This window comes from Mesoplodon mirus (genome assembly GCF_964341445.2).
Source record: "Mesoplodon mirus genome assembly, chromosome: 14".
In the NCBI taxonomy this organism is placed as follows: Eukaryota; Metazoa; Chordata; class Mammalia; order Artiodactyla; family Ziphiidae; genus Mesoplodon; species Mesoplodon mirus.
Window position 1 is genome coordinate 86,205,884 of NC_138990.1, and position 19,690 is coordinate 86,225,573.

Below are 19,690 nucleotides of genomic sequence, written 5' to 3' on the forward strand. Positions count from 1 at the left end.
AAGATTGAGGAAAAAAGAAAGCACAGCTGTCAGAAATTACAGTTTGACTACTATCATCAGGGGATGACAAACATTAAGAGTTGCCATCAAATTGGAAGTTAATACTAGTCATTTTTTCTTAAAGAAAGCTGTTTGGTATCACCAACAAAATCAGATTTCTTAGACTTGGAATTATACCTCCGATCATGAGATCATCTTAACCACTTCTATAGAAATTGGAGTTACATTCCTATTAAATGTTAACCATGTTATCTAGAAATTTAAAAGGGAAGAAAAATGTTTATAGGTAAAGAAGGCAAATTTCACTACATTAAAATCAACAGCCCATTAATACATTTTAAAAAACTAATAGAATCTAAAGAGACAATGAAAGTTAAAGCACGCATTTTTTTAAGAATCCAACACACAAAATACCGAAATAATTCCCCTTATATAAACTTTCTCATCAAAGTGCTGAAAAGATATCTTACAAAGGTAAAAAAAAAATACACATATATTTTTTAACATTCTTCTGTGACTTCTTAATTTTTATGCATCTAAAATGTATCTTCATCTTTCTTGCCTAAATATTCATACTAATTAAAACAATTCTTTAAATAGGGAATTGTTAAGATACATTTTAATCAAAGGTATCAATTACATTGCAACAATCTAAACTTGGAAAAAAAAAGAAATTTCATGGAACAATCCAACTTATTTCCCTTTTTTTTAGCTGCAAAGTCACTATTTTGCAATTAGAATAAGCTGCCTATATCTGGGATGTTTATTTGGGAACTGCAATTCCATACTAGTATATATACTCCAGATGAGGATGGCAAACTATACAGTCCATGGAACAAATCTGGCCCACTGCTTGTTTTTATAAACAGTGTTTTATTGGAACACAGCCACTGTCTTTCATTTACATATTGTCTATAGCTGCTTTCGAACCACAACAAAGCTGAATAGTTCTAACAAAAACCGTATGGCCTGCTGAGCCTAAAATACTTTACTATTTGGCCCTTTTAGAAAAAAACTTGCCAACTTTTGCTGATTGTTTGGTTCCCTCCTAACAATAATGAAAAAATAGAACATCACATATAATAAGACTACAATTCAATATTTTTCTCCCTTTATCCATAAAAAGGATTCCCAACAATATAGAATTATGTTCCCCAACATAATTCTATGAAACGAATAGACATTCCTTTAAAATCATCAGATATTCAAAACAAATCTTGTCTTAAGAATTTAGAAAAGAAAAGAAAAAAGATTTCCCAAAGAACACTTGATATACTTTTCCAAGTCTCACAAAAAGTGTATAAACTATTGAAAGTGTATAAATTTAAAACACACACACACACAAACATATACCCACCCTACAATTTGATTAAAATACTTCCTGTAGCCATCTAAAGTTTCATGCTGCAACAAAGCAAAGAGAAAAAAGTTATTGTTTCTGTTTTGACATATTAAGACAGTTAAAATCAGCTAATTAATTTCTTAAGGCTCAATTCCAAAAACTATAAAGTAAATATAATAATAGTACCTACCTTATAGGATTACAGTGAGGATGAAATGAGGAACAATGCCTGACACATAGCAAGCAACAGATGTTAGTTGCTATTTTTTTTTTTTTGCGATACGCGGGCCTCTCACTGTTGTGGCCTCTCCCGTTGCGGAGCACAGGCTCCGGACGTGCAGGCTCAGCGGCCATGGCTCACGGGCCCAGCCGCTCCGCGGCATGTGGGATCTTCCCGGACCGGAGCACGAACCCGTGTCCCCTGCATCGGCAGGCGGACTCTCAACCACTGCGCCACCAGGGAAGTCCAGTTGCTACTTTCTTAATGCAAGTCACATCCAGTGGTCCCAGAGTGACAGTTTGTGGGGGGGGAACCCAAATGGAAAATAATTAAAAGATACCGAGAAGAAAAGTGAAAAAGGGAGAAAAGTAAAGGTGGTGATCCTACCATGTTAGAAGGAGGCTGGAGCACCAAACGAGCCTGTTTTCGCCTCTGTTTTCGGTAGTAGTTCTCAAATGTTTCCCGGGCACCCTGTAAAACAAACAAAAGGAAATGGGTTGATACATTTGGACCAATTACTCTAGGATTTCATGGGAAATTCCCAGGTCAGGAATTGAGGCAGCCCCACATTTCTCAAAATCTGCTATTTTAACACTGATAATCTTCGGAAAAATAAAAATAACTATTACCACTTATTGAACCTTACTTACAAATACCAATAGAGATGGATACAAAAAATTCTTAAGAGGAAACTACCAGAACTCTGGTCCAACACATCAAAGCTGGTTTCTGAATCAATTATCACAAATTCACAAGAAAGACAAACCAACATTCTTATAGGTTATAACAACAGTTTAGAAAATGGTTCTTTAAAAAAAAAAACCTCACAGAACATTCCAGAATAAAAACTAGTCTCAAATAAATCACGACCAAAAGGCCAAAGGGAGGCAGGAAAAAGGCAGGAGCTGAGAACATTAGGTCAGTCTTCTCAGACAGAATATAATCTAGCACAGGATTAATACCAAAAAGGAAGAAACAAAGCCCTGAAAAGTCTTAGCACACAGTTTCTACTTTTCATTTAGGGTTTCTGGGCTTAAACTGAAAGGTGCTCTAGAGAACAAGAGCTAACTCATGAGCTCTATAACTAGGGTTGAATAGTGTCCTCTCAAAATTTGTGTCCTTCCCAGGACCTCACAACATGAACCTATTTAGAAATAGGGTCATTACAGATGTAATTAGTTAAATTAAGATGCAGTCTTACTACAGTAGGGTGACCCTTAATCCAATATAACTGGTGTCTTCATAAGAAGAGGAAAATGCTATATGAAGGCAGAAACACAGGGAGAACACCATATGGCGCCACAAGCAGAGATGGGACTGATGCAGCTGCAAGCCAAGGAACACCAAGGACTGCTGGCAACCACCAGAAGCTACAGAAAGGCAAGGAAGGATTCTACCCAGAATCTGAGAGGGAGGATGGCCTTCTGTTATCCTGATTTTGGATTTCTAGTCTCCAAAACTGTGACAGAACAAATTTCTCTTATTTTAAGCCACCCAGTTTGTGGTACTTGATTATAGCAACCGTAGGAAACTGATATAAGCTCAAAGCTTTTAAAACATGATGCTCCCCATTATTAAACTCTACTCTCAACCCAAGACTTTTCTAAATAAACAAGAGTAGAAAGGGAGAGACAGCATTACACAGTGGTTAAGAGTACTGATTTTAGAACCAAATGATTTTATTCAAACCAGGGCTCTGCCCCTTACTAGCTGTATAACTCATATGACTAGCTATATAACTTCCCTTTCATTATTTTAACTTCCACTAATTAACTCTTTACCTTTCCCTAATAGATGTGCTATGGTTTACTCATTTGTAGAGATGCCAAACTCACATGGTTGTAATAAGGATTTAGAAGAGTTATAAAGCTTTTAGAATAGTACCTGATAAATAATAACCATTATGCAAGTACTTATTTAAAACATAAATAAGATGAAATCAGTGATGAAACAGAAAGCCCAGCCCATGTGAACATAAACTCCATGAAATACCTGGTTCAGTTTTCTTCACCTTCCCAAAAGTCTGAAGAATTTTACTCAACATGACTTCTTTGTTAGATCCCTAAACCAGGAAAACTGTTTGAGGTACTAAATCATGCAGCCTCAATAGTGTAGCTCAGGAGTTGGCAAATGTTTTCCATAATGGGCAGGAGAGTAAATAGGCTTTGGTGAGCCATCCAGTCTCCGATGCAACTACTCAACTCTGCTGTTGCAGTGCAAAAGCAGCCATAGACAATACATAAATGAGTGTGGCTGTGTTCCAATAAAACCTTATTTGTGAAAACTGAAATTAGAATTTCGTATCATTTTCACCTGTCATGAAATATTACTCCTCTTATGATTTTTTTTATGAATACCAACCATTTAAAAATGTAAAAGTTCACACAGGTCATACAGAAACAGGCAGTAGGCTGGATTTGGCCCATAAGTCATGGTTTGATGACCCCTTGGGTAGCTTAAAAACAAAGGTTTTAAAACACTTAAGTTATTATAACTGTACACACCTGAATTTTTCTGCCTAAAAAATGTAAACAAACATTAAGACAGCTACTTCAAGGCTTTCTCAATCTATAAGTTAGTGCGGTAGCAAATAATTCTATTTAAGAAATAAAAAATGGAAACTGCCTGTTGGTTTGTTAAAGCTGTTCTCCACTTGTCACCATTTCACAGCATAGAGGTATTATTAAATGTCAATTACATTCTATACACACTGAATGGCTTTTCATTTTAAGGTTAACAGCCCTAAAGGCCCTTTATTATTTTAGTGTGACGTTACACTTTCAACATGCTTTCTAGCCAAGATACACTTAGCTGACAATTTAGGGAAAGCCTTCTAATTAGAACACACTATATTAACTTAATTATTTGTTGTAAATGATAGAAAATAAACAAGATGAAATTCTATATAAAAACCAAATCATGAACCTCTACTTAATTCTAAAGTATATAAATTTTGCTTTTTCAATAAAATTAAAACATAAGAAAAGACCAATTTATCTAATAGGTCTGGCTTCCCCAGTTACAAAAATGAGCTAGATTTTCCCTAGTGGGTGCTAAATAAATTCACCTCTGATTATTCTATTTCCTTTGCCAATTTTGTCAACTCAATGCTTATAGGAGAAATTTGAGAAATAGAGGTCTGACCAATCCAGTTGAGTAAATGATGAAGTGCCTGCCTATTCACAAATAAGTCAACAGACAATGAACTACAGAGTTCTGCCACTTCAGCCTCAAGCTCCTTTAATCACTCAAATGAAAAAACAAAACAAAACACAAACCAAAAAAGCCACCTCAAAAGCTACTGAAGGTACAAACAAATAGATATAAAACAATAGGCAGGCAAGGGAAAAGTTGTTCTGTTTTTCATTTTATGTCATTAGCATGACAGTGCTACAAAGGCTGTATAATAATTAATGAATTAATACACACAATGTCACAGAAAAATTAGTCACAGTGTATATAAAGTGCTCACCATGTGATAGACACTGAGAATCTCCTCACTGAATTTATAGTCTATGGTGGAAGACTAGAAATTAAACAAGCAATTATATTAAAATTATATTAGAATCCTATGGATTGAAGTGGGATGTATGTCTGAGTGTGTGTGTGTATGCGTGTGTGCACGTGCACTTAGGGGGTGGGAGGAATGTTAGAGAAAGATTCTCAGGAAAAAAATGACATTTATACTCATAATTGAAGAATGACTCAGAAGAATAAGCCAGGTAAACAGAAAGGAAAAAAAAAAAAACAAACTTCCTTGTAGAGACAGAGAAGTTCAAAGAAAAAAGGTATCACATATCCCATGAATTGAAAGAAGTTTTTCATGGCTGGAACTTCAGGGTGTAAAGGAGAGGGATGACAAGAGACGAGGCTGGAGGACTTTGTAAATCGTGTTAAGATATTTGGACTTCAACTCTAGTTTTAGACACCTGGAAGTTGTAATATAGTGAGTAGAATAAAGGAAGGGGAAATTAGCTACAAAAAGATCAGTCAGAATCTGACATGTATTTAGGAGGCAGAAGCCAATTGGATATATGTGGTAAAGGACACGAAGGAAAGAAGGCTGATGTGAGGTTTCTAACCTAGTTAACTAGTTTGGTTGGTGATGTCATTTAATGAGAGAGGAATCAGAAGGAAATACAGTTGATTATTACCCATGGTTTCCTAATTTGCAATCTGCCTACCTGCTAAAATTTATGTGTAGCCTCAAAATCAATACTCATGGCACTTTCATAGTCATTCAAAGACGTACACAGCGTGGGGAAAATTTTGTGTTGCCCGATGCACATGTTCCTAGCTGAGGGCAAACAAAGCAACACTCTTCTTTCTTATTTCAGTTCACACACTATAAACAATTCTTCTTTTCATGGTCTATCTAGTGCCACATTTTTCAAATTTTTGTGCTTTTTTAAAAAATTTGAGGCATAATTGACATAACATTATATTAGTTTCAGATGTACAACTTAATGATTCAATATTTGTGTATACTGCAAAATGATCACCAAAATAAGTCTAGTTGACATCTATCACCATGTAGTTACACATACTTTTTTTCTTGTAATGAGAACTTTTAAGATCTGCTCTCTTAGCAAGTTGCAAATATATAATACAGTATTATTAACTATAGTCACCATGCTGTACATTCCATCCCCAGGACTTACATATTTTATAACAAAGTTTGTACCTTTTGACCACCTTCATCCAATTCCTCCTACCCCTACTCCCTGCCTCTGGCAACCACCAATCTGTTCTCTGTAACTATGGGTCCAGATGGGTTTTGTTCATTTATTTAGATTCCACATATAAGTGAGTTACAACAGAGTATCTGTCTTTCCCTGTCTGACTTATTTCACTTAGTATAATGACCTCAAGGTCTACTCAAGTTGTCACAAATAGAAAGATTTCTTATTTGAAATCTTTGTATGACTGAATAATATTCCATTGTGTATATATGTACCACATCTTTAACCATTCATCTATTGATGGATACTTAGGTTGTTTCCATATCTTGGCTGTTGTAGATAATACTGCAACATGGGGATGCATTTATCTTTTCGAGTTAATGTTTTTATTTTCTTTGGATAAATGCCCAGAAGTGGAATTCCTGGATCATATGGTAGTTCTATTTTTAATTTTTTGAGGAACCTCCATACTGTTTTCCAGAGTGGCTGAACCAATTTACATTCCCACCAACAGTGCAAGAGGATTCTCTTTCTTCCACAACCTCACCAACACTTGTTATTTCTTGTCTTTTAGATAATAGCCATTCTAACAGGTGAGGTGGTATCTCATGGTGATTTTCATTTGCATTTCCCTGATGGAGAGCTCCCTTTCATGTACCTGTTAGCCACCTGTGTGTCTTGCATTTTTGTGCTTCTTGTTCATGATTTTGCTATTTAAAATGAACCCCAAACATAGTACTGAAGTGTTATCTGGTGTACCTAAGCTCAAGAAGGCAAGGCGTACCTTACAGAGAAAATACATTTTAGATGAGCTTCATTCAGGCATGAGTTATAGTGTTGAATTCAATGTTACTGAATCAACAATAGGTATTAAATAAGGTATCTTTAACGAGAAACACACGTAAAACAAGGTTATGAGTTGACTGGCTGAAGAAAATGTTGTGATCATAAGCTCACAGAAACCTAACCCTGTATTTCTCCTAACAGCAATGGTCCAGTATTCATTAACTAATGTTTACAGTTTATATTGGGTTGGCCAAAAACTTCATTCGAGTTTTTCATAACGTCTTACGGAAAAAGCCGAACGAACTTTTTGGCCAAACCAATAGAATACAACTACCATGAATAATAAGAATCGAATGTATTTGGACAGACTGATAATAATGACTTCCATATTGGACATGTCTTGCTCTTTCTTGTAATCAATATATAACTTTTAATGTCAACTACCTAGAGAAGATTTTTCTACTACTTGATTTAAAAAGGAATGTTTTGCCTAACATATAACCCTCTTTTAACTCTTTGCGTAGCACATACCTCCATCTGACATTATGTTGTTTGTTTATTGTCTAACTCCTTTCACTTCGATGTAAGCTCCATGAGAACAGTTTCTTGTTTGTCTTATTTTTTGTTGTGTTCACAGCCCCTAGAACAATGTCTGGCACATGATTGGCATTCAATATGCATTCGTTTGAAAATTGATTAAAAGTATGAGTAAAATATTGATATTTTAAGATATCATTTTTATGTTATATTTACACTTTATCTGCTATGCAATAATCACTTCTTTATAATTATTCCTATTCACGTCATTCTGTTGTTTTCCTATCTCTATCCTTTTAAAGACTGTTGTTCCTATTTCATAGAGGTTATATCTTCCTCATATCAAACAATTTTCTAAAATTTCCTTTTGGTTCCTTTATAAAACCATTTTTACAATCATGTTCCCTCTGAATTTTTAGGATGATCTTCCTTGTCCCTTTTTTTTTAAATTGATTATTTATTTATTTATTTATGGCTCTGTTGGGTCTTTGTTGCTGCGTGAGGGCTTTCTCTAGTTGCAGAGAACGGGGGCTACTGTTCATTGCGGTGTGCAGGCTTCTCATTGTGGTGGCTTCTCTTGTTGCGGAGCACGGCCTCTTACGCGCATGGGCTTCAGTAGTTGTGGCATGCAGGCTCAGTAGTTGTGGCTCGCGGACACTAGAGTGCAGACTCAGTAGTTGCAGCACGTGGGCTTAGTTGCTCCACAGCATGTAGGATCTTCCCTGCCTAGGGATTGAACCCGTGTCCCCTGCATTGGCAGGTGGATCCTTAACCACTGCAACACCAGGGAAGTCCCAGTCCCATTTTATTCAGTATGTTTTCTCAGATCTCATATTTTGTTTCATATTATTTCATTTTCCCAATTGCTCTATCTAGAACAAGAGGAGCCCCTTCTATACTAGTACTTTCTTCTTGGTTTGTGGTTTGCCTTTGGCCAATTCACCATTCATCTGGCTATAGATCTAATACCTTTATGGAGGTGGCAATTTATAACAGGTACAAAGCTGTTTCAAAGGCCATCCACAATCTAATGCCAGTGTCTAGCAAGCAACTGGCCTACTAAGTTTGCATGAAATATGGCTGAACATTCTCCTACCATAAAGTTCCCAGTGTTTTAACTCTCTAAACTTCTTAAGCTGAATGAAAACCACAATAATGTAGGCTTTTCCTATCTGTGCTCTTGAACAGCACTATTACTTTGAGTATTCTCCAGCACAGAATGAACTGTGCTGCCAACCAAAGTCCCTCTCTTTCCCCTCATCCCACATTCTGGTAGCACTAAAAAGGAGAATCCATGCAGTAGAGGGGTGAACAACCAATCTATTCATCAATTCAGGATTGTCTTTTCAATCCAGAAGGCATACCATGGAAAAGGGATAAACTGCCTTTTGACTTTTAAGGTTTGCTCTGTTGATGACAGCAAAACACACAACACTCAACAGCTGGATTTCTCAATCCATTCTATCAGCTCTAAATGTAGAGAAAATTTATTCCAATTTGGACACCGTCATGAATTATCAGCCTTATTTATCAATGAGTATTGTAAATTATCAGACTTTAATACATCTAAAGTATATTAGTAAAAGTTAAGAAAGACTTAGGTTTGCAGAGAGACCTTCAAGATAGCAGAGGAGTAAGACCTGGAGATCACCATCCTCCCCACAAATACACTGGAAATACATCTACATGTGCAGCAACTCCTACAGAACACCTACTGAATGCTGGAAAAGACCTCAGATTTCTGAAAAGGCAAGAAACTCCCCACGTACCTGTGTAGGGCAAAAGAAGAGAAAAAAACAGAGACAAAGAATAGGGAAAGGACCTGCACCTCTGGCAGGGAGTTGTGAAAGAGGAAAAGTTTCCACGCACTAGGGAGCCCCTTCACTGGCGGAGCTGGGGGCGGCGGGGGGGGGGAAGCTTCAGAGCCACAGAGGAGAGCACAGCAACAGGGGTGCAGAGGGCAGAGTGGAGAGATTCCCGCACAGAAGATCGGTGCCAACCAGCACTCACCAGGCTGAGAAGTTTGCCTGCTCAGCCGCCGGGACGGGTGGGGGCTGGGAGCTGAGGCTCGGCTTCAGAGGTCAGATCCCAGGGAGAGGACTGGGGTTAGCTGTGTGAACACAGCCTGAAGGGGGCTAGTGCGCCACAGCTAACCGGGAGGGAGTCTGGGAAAAAGTTGGGACCTGCCTAAGAGGCAAGAGGCCATTGTTTCAGGGTGCATGAGGAGAGGCAAGTCAGAGCACCACCTAAACGAGCTCCAGAGACAGGCATGAGCCACGGCTATCAGAGCAGACACCAGAGACAGTCATGAAATGCTAAGGCTGCTCCTGCAGCCATCAAGAATCCTGTGTGCAAGCACAGGTCACTATTCACACGTCCCCTCCTGGGAGCCTGTGCAGCCCGCCACTGCCAGAGTCCCGTGATCCAGGGACAACTTCCCTGGGAGAAAACACAGCATGCCTCAGGCTGGTGCTACGTCACGCCAGGCTCTGCTGTTGCAGGCTCGCACCGCATTCCGTACCCCCCCTTCCCCCTGGCCTGACTGTGCCAGAGCCCCCTAATCAGCTGCTCCATTAACCCTGTCCTGTCTGGGCAAATAACAGACGCCCTCAGGCGACCTACATGCACAGACGGGCCAAATCCAAAGGTGAACACCAAGAGCTGTGCGAACAAAGAAGAGAAAGGGAAATTTCTCCCAGGAGCCTCAGGAGGAGCAGATTAAATCTTCACAATCAACTTGATGTACCCTGCATCTCTGGAATATCATCCCAACATTGAGACAGCGGACATTGTGTGATTTTCTCTATATAGCTTTGCTTTTACCATTTGTCCTAGGGTTCTGTCTGGATTTTTGGTTTTTTGGGGTTTTTTAGTATACTTTTTAGTGCTTGTTATCATTGGTGGATTTGTTTTCTGGTTTGGCTGTGCTATTCTTTCTTTCTTTTTTTTATTACTTTAAAATTGTTTTTATTTTTAAGAATTTTTATTTTTTATCTTAATAACTTTATTTTTTTCTTTCTTTTTTCTTATTTTCTCCCTTTTCTTCTGAGCCATGTGGCTCACAAGGTCTTGGTGCTCCTGCCGCGCGTCAGGCCTGTGCCTCTGAGGTGGGAGAGCTGAGTTCAGGACATTGGCATACCAGAGGCCTCTCAGCTCCACGTAATATCAAACAGCGAAAGCTTTCCCAGAGATCTCCATTTCAATGCTAAGGCGCAGATCCAACCACCAGCAAGCTACACTGCTGGACACCCTATGCCAAGCAACTAGCAAAACAGGAACACAACCCCGCCCATTAGCAGAGAGGCTGCCTAAAATCATAATAAGATAACACATACCCCAAAACACACCACCAGACGTGGTCCGGCCCACCAGAAAGACAAATCCAGCCTCATCCACCAAAACACTGGTACCAGTCCCCTAAACCAGGATGCCTACACAACCCACTGAACCAGCTTTACCCACTGGGGTAGACACCAAAAACAATGAGAACTACAAACCTGCAGCCTGCAAAAAGGAGACCCCAAGAGCAGTATGTTAAGCAAAATGAGAAGACACAGCAACACATAGCAAATGAAGGAGCAAGGTAAAAAACCACCAGAACAAATGAAGAGGAAATAGGCAGTCTACCTGAAAAAGAACTGAGAGTAATGATAGTAAAGATGATCCAAAATCTTGGAAACAGAATGGAGAAAACACAAGAAATGTTTAACAAGCAACTAGAAGAACTAAAGAGCAAACAATGATGAACAACATAATAAATGATATTGAAAATTCTTTAGAATGAATCAATAGCAGAATAACTGAGGCAGAAGAACAGATAAGTGACCTGGAAGATAAAACAGTGGAAATAACTATCACAGAGAAGAAAAAAGAAAAAACAATGAACACCATTCAGGACAGTCTCAGAGACCTCTGGGACAACATGAAATGTACCAACATTCAAATTATAGGGGTCCCAGAAGAAGAAGACAAAAAGAAAGGGACTGAGAAACTACTTGAAGAGATTATAGTTGAAAACTTCCCTAAAATGGGAAAGGAAACAATTAATCAAGTCCAGGAAGTACAGGGAGTCCCATACAGGATACACCCAAGGAGAAACATGCCAAGACACATATTAATCAAACTATCAAAAATTAAATACAAAGAAAAAATATTAAAAGCAGCAAGGGAAAAGCAACAAATAACATACGAGGGACTTCCCATAAGGGTAACAGCTGATCTTTCAGCAGAAACTCTGCAAGCCAAAAGGGAGTGGCAGGACATATTAAACTGATGAAAGGGAAAAACATGCAACCAAGATTACTCTACCCAGCATAGATCTCATTCAGATTCAACGGAGAAATTAAACCTTTACAGACAAACAAAAGTCAAGAATTTCAGCATCACCAAACCAGATTTACAACAAAGGCAACAGGAACGTCTCTAGGCAGGAAACACAAAAGAAGGAGGAGACCTACAATAACAAACGCAAAACAATTAAGAATATGGTAGGGCCTGGAGGAAGATGGCAGAAGAGTAAGACGCGGAGATCACCTTCCTCCCCACAGATACATCAGAAATTCATCTACACGTGGAACAACTCCTACCGAACACCTACTGAACGCTGACAGAAAACCTCAGACCCCCCAAAAGGCAAGAAACTCCCCACATACCTGGGTAGGGCAAAAGAAAAAAAAAGAATAAACAGAGACAATAGGATAGGGACGGGACCTGCACCAGTGGGAGGGAGCCGTGAAGGAGGGAAGGTTTCTACACACTACAAGCCCCTTCGCGGGCGGAGACTGCAGGTGGCGGAGGGGGAAAGCTTCGGAGTAGCGAAGGAGAGCACAGCAACAGGGGTGCGGAGGGCAAAGCAGAGAGATTCTGGCACAGAGGACCGGTGCCCTCAGGCACACACCAGTCCGAGAGGCTTGTCTGCTCGGCCGCCGGAGAGGGCGGGGCTGGGAGCTGAGGCTCGGGTATTGGCTTTCAGTCGGAGTGCAGGGAGAGGACTGGGGCTGGCGGCAGGAAGAGAGCCTGAAGGGGTTAGTGCACCACGGCTAGCCCGGAGGGAGTCCGGGGAAAGGGTCTGGAGCTGCCGAAGAGGCAAGAGACTTTTTTCCCTTTTGTTTCCTGGTGCGCGAGGAGAGGGCATTAAGAGGGCTGCTTGGGGAAGCGCCGGAGACAGGCGCGAGCCGCGGGTAAGGCGCGGACCTCGGAGACGGGCGTGGGACGCCGCCGCCGCCGCCGCCGCGGGGCCTGTGTGCGAGCGCGGGTCACTGTCCGCCCCGCCTTCCGGGGGGCCTGTGCACCCCGCCACTGCCAGGGTCCCGGGACCCGGGGACGGCTTTCCCGGGAAAGCGCACGGACCGCCACGGGCTGCTGCAACGTCACGCCGGCCTCTGCCACCGCAGGCCCGCCCCACACTGCGCGCACCTCCCTCCCCTCTGCCTGAGTGAGCCAGAGCCCCCGAATCAGCGGCTCCTTTAAACCCGTCCTGTCTGAGCGAAGAACGGACGCCCTCCAGCGACCTACGTGCAGAGGCGGGGCCAGGTCCAAGGCTGAGACCCGGGAGCTGTGAGAGCAGAGACAGGGAAATCTCTCTGTGCAGCCTCGGAGGCAGCGGATTAAAGCTCCACGGTCTGCTTGATGTGCCCTGCGTCTGTGGAGTGCATGAATGGAGAGCGAATCATCCCAAATTGAGGAAGTGGACTTTGAGGACAAGATTTAAGACTTTCCCCCCTTTTCCTCTTTGTACAACGAATTATCCCAAATTAAGGAGATGGACTTAGAGAGCAAGATTTCAGACTTCTCGCCCTTTTCCTTTTTTTACAACGAATTATCCCAAATTGAGGAGGTGGACTTGGAGAGCAAGATTTTTGATTTTTCCCCCTGCTCCCTTTTTGTGAATGTGTATGTGTAATCTTCTGTGTAAGATTCTCTCTGTATAGCTTTGCTTCCACCGTATGTCCCAGGGTTCTATCGGTCCGTTTTTTTTTTCAATAATTACTTTTTAATTTTAATAACGCTACTATATTTCATACTTTATTCTATTTTACTTTACCTGCTGTTTCTTTTTTTCCTACCTTCCCTTCCTCGCTCCCTCCCTCCGCTCCTCCTTTCCTTCTTTCTTTTTCTTTCCTCCCTCCCACCCTTCTTCTTTCCACTTTCTTTTTCTTTCCTTCCTCCCTCCCTCCCTCCTGTCTTTCTTTCTTTCTTTCCTTCCTCCCTCCCTCCCTCCCTTCTTCCATTCACTCTTCCTTTAGCTTTCATTCCTCCCTCCCTCCCTCCTTTCTTTCCTTCTTTCTTTCCATCCTTCCTCCCTCCCTCCCTCCTTTCTTTATTTCTTTTTTCCTTCCTTCCTTCCTTTCTTCCCTTCTTCCTTTCTTTCCCTCTCTCTTTCTTTCTTCTACTAATTCTTTCTTTCTACTTTTTCTCCCTGTTATTCTGAGCCGGGTGGATGGAAGGCTCTTGGTGCTGCAGCCAGGAGTCAGTGCTGTGCCTCTGAAGTGGGAGAGCCAACTTCAGGACACGGGTCCACAAGAGACCTCCCAGCTCCACATAATATCAAGCAGCGAACATCTCCCAGAGATCTCCATCTCAACACCAGCACCCAGCTTCAGACAACGACCAGCAAGCTACAGTGCTGGTCACCCTATGCCAAGCAATTAGCAAGGCAGGAACACAACCCCACCCATTAGCAGAGAGGCTACCTAAAAACATAATAAGGCCATAGGCACCCCAAAACACACCACCAGACGTGGACCTGTTCACCAGAAAGACAAGATCGAGCCTCAACCACCAGAACACAGGCATTAGTCCCCCCCACCAGGAAGCCTACACAACCTACTGAAACAACCTTAGCCACTGGGGACAGACACCAAAAACAACGGGAACTACGAATCTGCAGCCTGCAAAAAGGAGACCCCAAACACAGTAACATAAGGAAAATGAGAAGACAGAAAAACACACAGCAGGTGAAGGAGCAAGATAAAAACCTACCAGACCTAACAAATGAAGAGGTAATAGGCAGTCTACCTGAAAAAGAATTCAGAATAATAATAGTAAAGGTGATCCAAGATTCTATTTCCAAGATCCAAAATCTTGGAAATAGAATAGACAAAATGCAAGAAACAGTTAACAAGGACCTAGAAGAACTAAAGATGAATCAAGCATCGATTAAAAACACAATAAATGAAATGAAAAATACTCTAGATGGGATCAATAGCAGAATAACTGAGGCAGAAGAACGGATAAGTGAGGTGGAAGATAAAATAGTGGAAATAACTGCTGCAGAGCAAAATAAAGAAAAAAGAATGAAAAGAACAGAGGACAGTCTCAGAGACCGCTGGGACAACATTAAATGCGCCAACATTCGAATTATAGGGGTTCCAGAAGAAGAAGAGAAAAAGAAAGGGACTGAGAAAATATTTGAAGAGATTATAGTTGAAAACTTCCCTAATATGGGAAAGGAAATAGTTAATCAAGTCCAGGAGGCACAGAGAGTCCCATACAGAATAAATCCAAGGAGAAATACGCCAAGACACATATTAATCAAACTGTCCAAAATTAAACACAAAGAAATCATATTAAAAGCAGCAAGGGAAAAAGAACAAATAACACACAAGGGAATCCCCATCAGGATAACAGCTGATCTCTCAGCAGAAACTCTACAAGCCAGAAGGGAGTGGCAGGACATAATTAAAGTGATGAAGGAGAGAAACCTGCAACCAAGATTACTCTACCCAGCAAGGATCTCATTCAGATTTGATGGAGAAATTAAAACCTTTACAGACAAGCAAAAGCTGAGAGAGTTCAGCACCACCAAACCAGCTTTACAACAAATGCTAAAGGAACTTCTCTAGGCAAGAAACACAACAGAAGGAATATACCTACAATAATGAACCCAAAGCAATTAAGGAAATGGGAATAGGAACATACATATCAATAATTACCTTAAATGTAAATGGACTAAATGCTCCCACCAAAAGACACAGAGTGGCTGAATGGATACAAAAACAAGACCCATATATATGCTGTCTACAAGAGACCCACTTCAGACCTAGAGACACATACAGATTGAAAGTAAGGGGATGGAAAAAGATATTCCATGCAAATGGAAATCAAAAGAAAGCTGGAGTAGCAATTCTTATATCAGACAAAATAGACTTTAAAATAAAGACTATTAGAAGAGACAAAGAAGGACACTACATAATGATCAAGGGATCGATCCAAGAAGAAGATATAACAATTGTAAATATTTATGCACCCAACATAGGAGCACATCAATACATAAGGCAAATACTAACAGCCATAAAAGGGGAAATCGACAGTAACACAATCATAGTAGGGGACTGTAACACCCCACTTTCACCAATGGACAGATCATCCAAAATGAAAATAAATAAGGAAACACAAGCTTTAAATGATACATTAAACAAGATGGACTTAGTTGATATTTATAGGACATTCCATCCAAAAACAACAGAATACACATTTTTCTCAAGTGCTCATGGAACATTCTCCAGGATAGATCATATCTTGGGTCACAAATCAAGCCTTGGTAAATTTAAGAAAATTGAAATTGTATCAAGTATCTCTTCCGACCACAATGCTATGAGACTAGACATCAATTACAGGAAAAGATCTGTAAAAAACACAAACACATGGAGGCTAAACAATACACTACTCAATAACGAAGTGATCACTGAAGAAATCAAAGAGGAAATTAAAAAATACCTAGAAACAAATGACAATGGAGACACGACGACCCAAAACCTATGGGACACAGCAAAAGCAGTTCTAAGGGGGAAGTTTATAACAATACAATCCCACCTTAAGAAACAGGAAACATTTCGAGTAAACAACCTGACCCTGCACCTAAAGCAATTAGAGAAAGAAGAACAAAAAACCCCCAAAGTTAGCAGAAGGAAAGAAATCATAAAGATCAGATCAGAAATAAATGAAAAAGAAATGAAGGAAACGATAGCAAAGATCAATAAAACTAAAAGCTGGTTCTTTGAGAAGATAAACAAAATTGACAAACCATTAGCCAGACTCATCAAGAAAAGAAGGGAGAAGACTCAAATCAATAGAATTAGAAATGAAAAAGGAGAAGTAATAACTGACACTGCAGAAATACAAAAGATCATGAGAGATTACTACAAGCAACTCTGTGCCAATAAAATGGACAACCTGGAAGAAATGGACAAATTCTTAGAAATGCACAACCTGCCAAGACTGACTCAGGAAGAAATAGAAAATATGAACAGACCAATCACAAGCACTGAAATTGAAACTGTGATTAAAAATCTTCCATCAAACAAAAGCCCAGGACCAGATGGCTTCACAGGCGAATTCTATCAAACATTTAGAGAAGAGCTAACACCCATCCTTCTCAAACTCTTCCAAACAATATCAGAGGAAGGAACACTCCCAAACTCATTCTACGAGGCCACCATCACCTTGATACCAAAACCAGGCAAGGATGTCACAAAGAAAGAAAACTACAGGCCAGTATCACTGATGAACATAGATGCAAAAATCCTCAACAAAATACTAGCAAACAGAATCCAACAGCACATTAAAAGGATCATACACCATGATCAAGTGGGGTTTATTCCAGGAATGCAAGGATTCTTCAATATACGCAAATCAATCAATGTGATACACCATATTAACAAGTTGAAGGAGAAAAACCATATGATCATCTCAATAGATGCAGAGAAAGCTTTTGACAAAATTCAACACCCATTTATGATAAAAACCCTCCAGAAAGTAGGCATAGAGGGAACTTTCCTCAACATAATAAAGGCCATATATGACAAACCCACAGCCAACATCGTCCTCAATGGTGAAAAACTGAAACCATTTCCACTAAGATCAGGAACAAGACAAGGCTGCCCACTCTCACCACTCTTATTCAACATAGTTTTGGAAGTTTTAGCCACAGCAATCAGAGAAGAAAAGGAAATAAAAGGAATCCAAATTGGAAAAGAAGAAGTAAAGCTGTCACTGTTTGCAGATGACATGATACTATACATAGAGAATCCTAAAGATGCTACCGAAAAACTACTAGAGCTAATCAATGAATTTGGTAAAGTAGCTGGATACAAAATTAATGTACAGAAATCTCTGGCATTCCTGTACACTAATGATGAAAAATCTGAAAATGAAATCAAGAAAACACTCCCATTTACCATTGCAACAAAAAGAATAAAATATCTAGGAATAAACCTATCTAAGGAGACAAAAGACCTGTATGCAGAAAATTATAAGACACTGATGAAAGAAATTAAAGATGATACAAATAGATGGAGAGATATACCATGCTCCTGGATTGGAAGAATCAACATTGTGAAAATGACTCTACTACCCAAAGCAATCTACAGATTCAATGCAATCCCTATCAAACTACCACTGGCATTTTTCACAAAACTAGAACAAAAAATTTCAAAATTTGTTTGGAAAAACAAAAGACCCCTAATAGCCAAAGCAATCTTGAGAACGAAAAACGGAGCTGGAGGAATCAGGCTCCCTGACTTCAGACTATACTACAAAGCTACAGTAATTAAGACAGTGTGGCACTGGCATAAAAACAGAAAGATAGATCAGTGGATCAGGATAGAAAGCCCAGAGATAAACCCACGCACATATGGCCACCTTATCTTTGATAAAGGAGGCAGGAATGTACAGTGGAGAAAGGACAGCCTCTTCAATAAGTGGTGCTGGGAAAACTGGACAGGGACATGTAAAAGTTTGAGAATAGATCATTCCGTAACACCATACACAGAAATAAGCTCAAAATGGATTAAAGACTTAAATGTAAGGCCAGAAACTATCAAACTCTTAGAGGAAAACATAGGTAGAACACTCTATGACATAAATCACAGCAAGATCCTTTTGGACCCACCTCCTAGAGAAATGGAAATAAAAACAAAGATAAACAAATGGGACCTAATGAAACTTCAAAGCTTTTGCACAGCAAAGGAAACCATAAACAAGACCAAAAGACAACCCTCAGAATGGGAGAAAATATTTGCAAATGAAGCAACTGACAAAGGATTAATCTCAAAAATTTATAAACAGCTCATGCAGCTCAATAGCAAAAAAACAAACAACCCAATCCAAAAATGGGCAGAAGACTTAAACAGGCATTTCTCCAAAGAAGATATACGGACTGCCAACAAACACATGAAAGAATGCTCAACATCATTAATCATTAGAGAAATGCAAATCAAAACTACAATGAGATATCATCTCACACCGGTCAGAATGGCCATCATCAAGAAATCTAGAAACAATAAATGCTGGAGAGGGTGTGGAGAAAAGGGAACACTCTTGCACTGCTGGTGGGAATGTGAATTGGTACAGCCACTATGGAGAACAGTATGGAGGTTCCTTAAAAAACTAAAAATAGAACTACCATATGACCCAGCAATCCCACTACTAGGCATATACCCTGAGAAAACCATAATTCAAAAAGAGTCATGTACCACAATGTTCACTGCAGCTCTATTTACAATAGCCAGGACATGGAAGCAACCTAAGTGTCCATCAACAGATGAATGGATAAAGAAGATGTGGCACATATATATAATGGAATATTTCTCAGCCATAAAAAGAAATGAAATTGAATTATTTGTAGTGAGGTGGATGGACCTAGAGTCTGTCATACAGAGTGAAGTCAGAAAGAGAATAACAAATACCGTATGCTAACACATATATTTGGAATCTAAAAAAAAAAAAAAAAAAAAAAAAGGTTGTGAAGAACCTAGGGTCAGGACAGGAATAAAGACACAGATGTAGAGAATGGACTTGAGGACACAGGGAGGGGGAAGGGTAAGTTGGGATGATGTGAGAGAGTAGCATGGACATATATACATTACCAATGTAAACTGGATAGCTAGTGGGAAGCAGCCACAGAGCACATGGAAATCAGCTCAGTGCTTTGTGACCACCTACAGGGGTGGGATAGGGAGGGTGGGAGGAAGACACAAGGGGGAGGAGACATGGGGATATATGTATATGTATAGCTGATTCACTTTGTTTTAAAGCAGAAACTAACACACCATTGTAAAGCAATTATACTCCAATAAAGATGTTAAAAAAAACCCCACAAAAACACAAAAACAAAGAAAACAA

The 19,690-nt window shown here is 39.9% G+C and overlaps 1 protein-coding gene across 2 annotated transcripts in view; it reads right to left on the reverse strand.

Annotated features, from left to right (window-relative positions):
- EXOC6B (exocyst complex component 6B) overlaps nucleotides 1–19,690 on the reverse strand; it is a 730,495-nt gene that overhangs the window by 375,087 nt on the left and 335,718 nt on the right. For both annotated transcript variants that reach the window (XM_082642964.1, XM_082642965.1), the window contains exons 9-10: nucleotides 1,950–2,033; nucleotides 1,358–1,404 (exon numbers count right to left, since the gene is read on the reverse strand). In XM_082642964.1, coding sequence (XP_082499090.1) covers nucleotides 1,358–1,404; nucleotides 1,950–2,033 — 131 coding nt within the window. The remainder of the gene's footprint in view (nucleotides 1–1,357; nucleotides 1,405–1,949; nucleotides 2,034–19,690) is intronic.